At 39.6% G+C, this 8607-nt stretch overlaps 1 protein-coding gene across 1 annotated transcript in view; it reads left to right on the forward strand.

Moving 5' to 3' along the window:
• Positions 1–8607, forward strand: part of MALRD1 (MAM and LDL receptor class A domain containing 1) — an 836583-nt gene that overhangs the window by 786261 nt on the left and 41715 nt on the right. Inside the window, exons 37-38 of the mRNA XM_075553413.1 lie at positions 8190–8269; positions 8359–8455. Of these exons, the coding sequence (XP_075409528.1) occupies positions 8190–8269; positions 8359–8455 (177 nt within the window). The remainder of the gene's footprint in view (positions 1–8189; positions 8270–8358; positions 8456–8607) is intronic.

The following is an 8607-nucleotide window of genomic DNA, read 5'->3' on the forward strand; positions in this document are numbered from 1 at the left end:
CCATCTACTAAAAGACTACCAGGGCTCTGCCATACATGAAAATGGACACGTGTCATTTTCTGGGACAGGAAAAAGAAAGATGGGTGTAGCCATCTTTTCTTAATTTTAAGTTTTTAAAAATTGACACCGTAAGGTTGTTGTTGTAGTTGTTAGATACCGTCACATTGATTTCAGCTCATCATTGTCAAGAGAAGGAGAGCCTGCCTGGTGGTGTGCCATTCCCACCACCGTCCTTGTGGCTGAGCCCATTGTTGCCGCCAGGGGTGCCAACTCATCTTTTGGATGGTCTTCCCTTTGTCACCAACATTCTACTTCACCGAGCGAGTTCCATGACCATTGATGGAGGATTCATGCAAAATGATGTCCTTGACACCTTCGATCTTTTAATCCATTTACTGTGATATCATTTACAGGGCCAGTTGTGAAGAATTTGACTATCTTCACTTTGATTTGTGGTCTGTACTAAATGCTGCCGTCCTTGATTTCATCAGCGAATGTTTGAAACCCTATTCCTTTTCAGCAAGCAAGGTTGAGTTCTCTGTATATCACAAGCTGTTAATAAGCCTTTCCCCGATCCTGATGTGACATTCATATAGTTTAACTTCTCAAATTATTCGCTCAGCATGCAGAGTTAAGAAATATGGTGAAAAGTTGTAACCTTAATGGACACATTTCCTGATTTTAATCTGTGCAGTGTTGCCTCTGGAGGCATGTTCAAATTCCATATGAGCACATGAAGTGTTTTTTAATTCCCACTCTTGCATTGTTATCCATAGTTGGTTAAGATCCACAGGGCCGAACACCTTTCATAGTCAATCAAATGCAAGTAGACATCTTTCTGGTATTCTCTGCTTTCAGCCAAGACCTATGTGATGTAGGCAGTGACATCCCTCCTGCTGTACCCTCTTCTGACTCTAGCACCTTGTCGATGTACTTTTGAAACAGCTTTGTAATCATCTTAAAGAAAATGTTACTTGCACACTATAGCCCTCAGATTGTTTACTAATATCTGCCTTCTTCTATTTTTTTAAGCAAAAATGAGGAAATGTATTGGAGCCCATACGGGAAACCCTAGAGGGGCCCAGCATACCCTACTGTGTAGGCATGCCCAGCAAAGGGTCATACCATTCACTGTACTCCCATGTCCCAGAGGGACTCTCCTTGAGCCGACTCCCAAAGCCCCAGGACTGGCTGGGGTTGGGGACGAATATATACTTTCTGTGGGGTTGCCTTTCTTTCGAGTGGGCACAAACATGGATCTCTTGCAGCCATTAGCCAGGTAGCTGCCAGTCAGATATCTTGGCATGGGGGTGTGGGTGCGTCCAGTGCTTCATCAGCTTGTTGAATCATTTCAATGGGTATTTTGGCAATACCTGGATCATTGTGTTCTGCTAATGCATTCAGTGTGGCGTGGACTTTTCCTTCAATATCATGGGTTCTTGTCATATGGTGCATCTTGACATGATTTAATTTTGATCAGTTTTTGGTACAGCAACTGTATTCCTTCTGTGTCTTTTATTTTTATGCTGTCTGAATTATTCAATATTTTTCCTGGAGGATCCTCCTTTGTTCTTTTTTTTAAATCACTTTATTGGGAGCCCATATAACTCTTATCACAATCCATACATCAATTGAATCAGACATGTTTGTACATATGTTGCCCTACATTCTTTTCTAGACATTTACTCTCTGTTGAACCCTTGATATCGGCTCCTCTTTGGTTTTTATTTGCCCCCTCACCCTTCCCCCACCTTCATAACCCCCTGATAGATTGTACATTGTTATTATTTTCTGCTCTCCCACCAACTGCCATCTCCATTCCCCCATGTTTTCTGTTGTTCTTCCACCTGTGGAGGTTGTGTATGGTTATATGTCAATTATTGAGATCGGTTCTCCCTTACTCCCTTCCTCTCCCCCTCTTCTCCCTATCCTTCTGGTATCACTATTTCCATACCTGTTCCTGGAATTCCGTGGGTCGTGTATAAGTGTGTACACATATACCTGTGTTCATGTTCCGGTCTAGTCTGAATTGAGAAGCAGCACTGGGGTCATGGTAGTAGGGGGAGAGGAAGCCTCAAGGAACGAGAGAAATACAGGGTGTTTCATCGATGCTTTACTGAACCCTGGTGACTCATCCCTTCCTTGGGGCCCCTCTGTGTGGAGATTGTTCCACTGTCTACAGATGGGCTTTGGATCTCCACTCCAGCCATGTGCTGAGCATGTTTGTCTTTTTGGTGTTCTAAATCAAGGTTTTTGGACACTCCACTATTATACTTCATTATTTCTTTCCAAGGTGCCCTTTGAAATGTTCTTTTCAGCTCTTTTTCTTCATGATTGCTTCCATTTGCTTTAGCTACTCTGTGTTCAAGAGCAAGTTTCAGGGTCTGTTCTGACATCTACTTTGAGCTTCCTTCAATCTTATCTTTTTAATGATGGTTTGCTTCCTTCGTGTCTGATGTGTTTGATGCCATCCCGCAGCTTGTCAGCTCTGTCATTCGTGTTCGATGTGTCAGATAGATCGTTGAGATGTTCTCAAAATTCAGGTGGGATGTACTCCAGGTTGCATTTTGGCTCTTGTTTTAATTTTCTTCCATTTCAACCTGAACTTATAAATGAGCCATCTAGTCCACAATCCATCCAAAGCTGCTGATCCTGAAGGTTGATCACCATCTCTTTTTACAGACAGTGATAGTTTTATTCCTGTGTATTGAATCTGGCAAGTTCATTTGTACAGTCACCATTTATGTTGTCGATAGAAGGTAATTGCAAGGAAGAAGTTATTGGTCTTGCATAATTCTATCATACAATTTCCAGCTTGGCTTATAGTCAATAATTCCAAAAGCCAAGTATCCAGCATTCCAATGGCCAATCATTATCAATGCATCTACATTATATATTTAATAAATTTCAGGCTGAAGAAATTGGAAACATTTTTCAGTTTCTTCATCACTAGCTTTACTGGTTGGTGTGTAAATTTGAATGATCATTGTATTAATTAGGTTTCCTTGTTTGATTATAGCTATCTTCCTAACATACAAAGTATTACATTGCAATGATCTTGAAATGGACTTTTTTTTTAATGAATGCTACATTGTTCCTCTTGAATTTATCTTTTCAGCAGAGCAAACCATATGGGGTTATCTGATTTAAAATGGTCTTTTCCACCAAGGCGCGCATATACCTAGTACTGGGTTCCTAATTGGACACTTTCCACCTAGTTTCCTTGGTGGCCTAGTCGATACATTATAGAGTACTGGGACTTCAGACACTGCTCCTTGCAGGCATACAACACTCTTCATAGACCACCCCAGAAAGATTCAATGTGAGACCTCACCCCACTAAGTGAACAGACTTTTATAACAAACTCACCTGTAGCCAGTGGAAGGCTGAAATTCCCTAACGTGATAAGAAGCAAGTGATTACTAACTGAGAGCATATGACAGGCAGACATTGGACTTTGATTCGGTTCTCTCACTTGGAGGGTGCCCAATGAATTGTGGCCCAGAACTACCATATATTACTACTTTAATGCCCTGCTTGATTCATTATGATATATACTAATCTCGTAGGCATGACTCTGCTGTTGTGAATGCATATTATTGGAAGATTTCCCCTATCCCCAGCCTCGTTTTTTGTCACTTAAAAGTTTCATCTGTACAAGTCAACAATTCATGTATTTTTTGGTGGTTTTTTTTTTAATGAATTAAGAGGAAAAATCACTTCTTGCATTCATTCAGCTTTGTTTAGTTCTAAAGTAGCTAAGAGATTTGCCTACAAAGAGCAAGTTGAGGCCTATCTTGTAAAATTAACATGATGAATTGTTGCCCCATTCATGTATCTCATTACAGGCCGCAGACTCCTCTCAGACACACCTCTCTACTGCTCACCTAGCTTACCATAGCAGTATCTCTAGAATGTGCCACCTGAACTGGTGTTTGCTGGGTAGTATCTGCCTAACTTAGTACACTGACTTCCTCCCCATGGCTGATCTACATTCCCCATGAAACTTTTCTCCACTAGAGCCTCTACCCTTCACTCCCACTAACCTTAAAAACACCCAACATACTACTAAAAAGCAAGTGTTTGCCTTACACTTTCTGGTTGTGCATTCTCTTACTTTCATTTGTTATGCTAATCATATTCACCCAACTTCTAAAATAATGTTTTGATTAAAATATAATGAGAAGCCCTATTGGAACAATGGGTTATGCTTCAGATTGTTAGCAGCAAGATCAGAAGATTAAGCCCATAGACTTTCAAGGGAAAAATGAGGTTGTTTGCTCCTGTAAGATTTACAGTCTTTCCGAGAATTTTAATCATATATTTCCAGGTATAATTATAAAGTCTTGAAAATCTTAATTACATATCAAAATCTATTGGAATTTATTGTAATTTCAGACAAGATATCATTTTGAAACATATATATCCTGTTTCTAGAAGATATAACATGTACTTAAATGGTCTCTTTGGAGTAATATAGTTTTCCCTAAAATAGTCATTTATTTTGAAATAATTTATAGTATAAGTATTTAACTCAAAATTTTATTCATACTTTTTATAAACTCACAACTCCTTTGGTCCAAATGACTAATGCATGTAATTTGAAACTAACCTGCAGCCTTAGTAATTTTCTACCTGCTACTTTCCTATTACCTGATAGGATTATAATCTTTGATCTAGCCTATAACATAATTGTTCTGTGGATTAAGAAAATTTGATATGTATCTATGTACAGACTGGAAGAAATATTATATCCTGTTATTTTATTTTTACATGTACAATTTTAAAATGTGCTTCTGCCTGTAGTGTTGTTTTCTTTCTTTCCCACATTTTATATTCTTACTATTTTCTATAATATTCACATCCATATTTTCATCTAGTTGAAGTCACCAAGAAACTGTCCAAAGAAAATTTTGCTCAATATTCTATGTGTCATCACCATTATATGCCTAAGGAGCATTCACATTGTTTATCCATGTAGTTTTCAATTCTCCCCTTCATTTCACAGCTGGTATCCCAAGTTACTTTCCTTTGGAATATCCATATACGCATCCTGAAATACCTACATTTTGCCAACTGTGAAGATTACAGTAGTCTTGATGTCAATGACATGGCAGTTTCAGAATCTACCAGGAATCCCATCAACCAAGAATTAAAAAAACAAAACAAAACAAAAAACACGCCTCTCCTGTGTCTGGACCACAAAAGTTTGGTTCACCTGTGGACAATTCGCAAGTCAGATTCGCACTGCCAAACGAAGGAGCACACGGAATAAACATTAAGGGTAAAGATTGAAGGTTCTAAAGATAAGATACACATATGCCAACTTTTAACAATTCTAGCATTCTTTCATTTGAATTTCAAAGGCTTCAAAAACAATCAGATCTCCAATGTCTCCAATGCTCTACTTTTATTTAAAAGAATATTTTCTTTTGGAAAAGAAGGCATTTTTGGTAGATTTCCTGAACCAACTAAACTTTTAAAAAATTTTTCACGAAACTCCCTTTTATGAAGGGATTAATAGAGCATTCAGTTTTTCAAATTTAAGATAGATCATGAGGAAAAGGTCATTACTGTGGGCTGAAGAAACAATGCTCTTTTAAACACATTTAAAAGCTAGTTCTAATCCTATTTTGTTGCTTGCATTCTGCAGTAGTGGTGTTGTCAGGAAAGCATCCCACTCTAATCGCAAGATCGGTGGTTCAAGCCCACCAGCTATATTCTCTGAAAGAATAGAGTCCCTACGAAGCTAAATCAACTTGATGGAAATGGGTTTGGTTTTGGGGTTTGGATCATGAATTTGACAGGAAACTCAGCTAAGCTTTTATTAATTTGTATTATGTCATTTCTACTAAGTAAGCATGCAACACATCCACTTTCACTCCCAATGCAAACATGTTCTATTGGAACAATTCTGACATGTTTATTGCTTGGAGGCATTACACCTTAGAAGAAATAGCTTAGTCTCCATTTCTGAACTTCCTGAAGGCCATTCATATCAAAGGAGATGCTCACAGTGTTACAAGTTACATCATATGTGCCTTTAAGTGTTGTTGTTAGGTACCAGTGAGTTTGCTCCAGCCTATAGCAACCCCATGCACACCACTGCACAGTCCAGCTCCATCCGCACAATGGTTTCTATTACTGAGCCCATGTTGTCACTGTGTCTCCTTGTTGACCTTTCTCTTTTTCACTGTCCCCCACTTTCTTAAGCAGGATGTCCTTCTCCAGGGACTGGTGTCTCCTGAAACCATGTCCTTGCGTATAAGTAGCACTCTGGCCAGACTTCGTCTAAGATCTTACTTCTTCCAAGGCCATCCTTCTGGTTGTCCTTTGAGCAGTCCATGGTACTTTCACTGTTCTTCTCCACACCCACAATTCAAATGCAATGCATCAATTCTTCTTTGGTCGTCTTTATTCAATCTCCAATTTTCACACACACACACATGAGGCGATTGAAAATACCATGGCTTCAGTGATTGTGCCAGGAAGGTGAGCATCTCAGAGTGCCGAATGGTTAGAACAAAGTGTTCTCATGTTGAGGGAGTACTTGAGTAGGGGCCCACTGTCCATCTGTTTCCTCAATACTAAACCTACAAATATATGTACATAGATCTATTTCCCCCTCATCGTATATAAATATATTTACATCTGTATATGCCTGTATTTAGATCTCTACAAATGCCCTTTGCCTCTTAGTTCTTTCCTCTATTTCTTTGTACTTTCCTCTAGTCCCACTATCATGGTCAGCCTTCATTTGGGTTTCTGGAATTCCTCTAGGTTACATTGTCCTTGATCCAGCCCTGTCAGACCTCCTATACCTTCCTTGCCACAGATTTTGGATCACTTGTTGTTCTCTTGTACCTGGGTTTAAGAGTTGTACAAACCCCCAATAAAATGATTTAATTATTTTTTAAAAAGAAAACATACCATGGCTTTCTTCAGAGAAACCTTAATAGCATGCTCGCTTTTCATTTCTCTAAGGAAGTCTCATACAGCAGATTTACCAAACGCAACTCATCTTTGGGTCTCTTGACCGCTGCTTCCATGAGCATTGCTTGTGGACACAAGCGACACAAGTTCACCCTTTGTCCAATGACCATGATGTGATCTATCAGCCCAGTAGTAGGATGTTGGCCTGCTTTACGTAATCCATGCAGCAGGCTGCAGTTATTGACCTTCATCGAGTGCTTCAAGACCCCTTCACTTTCAGCAAAAAGGTTGAGTCATCTGCATACTACAGGTTGTTAAGAAATTGTCCTCCAATTCCAGTGCTACGTTCTGCATATCAGCTCCCCCTAGGGGCCCATCCCCAACCTAGAGGCCCATCCTCCTGCACTGTTTCTGACAGTGTTCCACTTCCGTTCATTAGGCCTTCAAGACCTGACAATGTTCCCAAGTTATGCATAAGGTTTTCAGTGTCTCTGTCCTTGGAAGTGGGCCGCCGAGGCCTGCTTCATTGTCCGTTCTGAGTCTGGAAGCTCGGCTGAAACCTGTTCACTTTGGGTGACCCTGCTGGCATCTGAAATACCAGTGACATAGCACCCGGCATCACAGCCACACACAAGCCACCAGAATATGGCAACCTGACAGACAAGTGGCAGCGCCCTTAACTGAGGCCAAGGAAAGGAAATACTAGTAGGAGTAGCCCAATGACATTATGAACCTGCTTCCAAAGCTTTGCACTAAAACGACTCCCCACCCCCCCATGAATGGACAAAGGAATATGCTCCCTGATTTACATGAGTGTTCATCTGTAGTTTGGATTTGCTTCGATGATGTCTGAAACAACTTAGGTCATTAACTATTGGGGAAAAATGTGACAGCTTCAGAGTTTGTGACAAATGAGAACTAAAAAAAAGTTAAAAATTGACAAATGAGGCAATTTCTTAAAAGAAGAAATAAGCATTCTAAAAACAATTCTCATCTTGCAGCTAAAGTCAGTAAGGGGAAAATATAGATGAAAAAGCGGTTTTTTATGTATTATCATTACAATCATAAAATTGAATTGTGATTGAATATTATTGGTTTCTGATGAAGGGGACCCACGCTAGTGGTGTCTCATTATGGACTGGCATGCATCATTTTATTTCTTGACAGGTCTGCTAAAAGATCTTTCCAGGTTTTATTTGTTTTTTGTTGTGTTGTGTTGTTTTTGTCCTTACCTATCACATTCTATCTCTTTCCAGCTGTGGACCAGGCTGGGAAGGAAATCGGTGTCACATCAAGTTCGACTCTCCTCCCACAGACCTCACATACATACAGAATAGTAGGTGATATTATAATTAAACTTGAATTTTGCTTCTCTAATTTTAATTTCTCATTAAAAATGCATGGTTCTTTTTCTTTTAATTCCAGACATATGGACAATCCTGGGTATTGGACTGGCTTTCCTGATGGCTCATATTATAGTTGCAGTCTTGTGTTGTCTTGCAAATCGAAAACTCCCTATAAGGTAAGTGGGGGCTTTAATCACGGGTCAAATACACTGCCGTAGAATGATTTTGGAGACATGTGCTTTACTGTCTTTCCTTTCAACCCATATTACCTGCAGGAAGCCCTAGTGTTTCCATACTTCATGGATTTATCTTTCTGGGCAGGAAGCAG

This window comes from Tenrec ecaudatus, chromosome 6, assembly GCF_050624435.1.
Source record: "Tenrec ecaudatus isolate mTenEca1 chromosome 6, mTenEca1.hap1, whole genome shotgun sequence".
In the NCBI taxonomy this organism is placed as follows: Eukaryota; Metazoa; Chordata; class Mammalia; order Afrosoricida; family Tenrecidae; genus Tenrec; species Tenrec ecaudatus.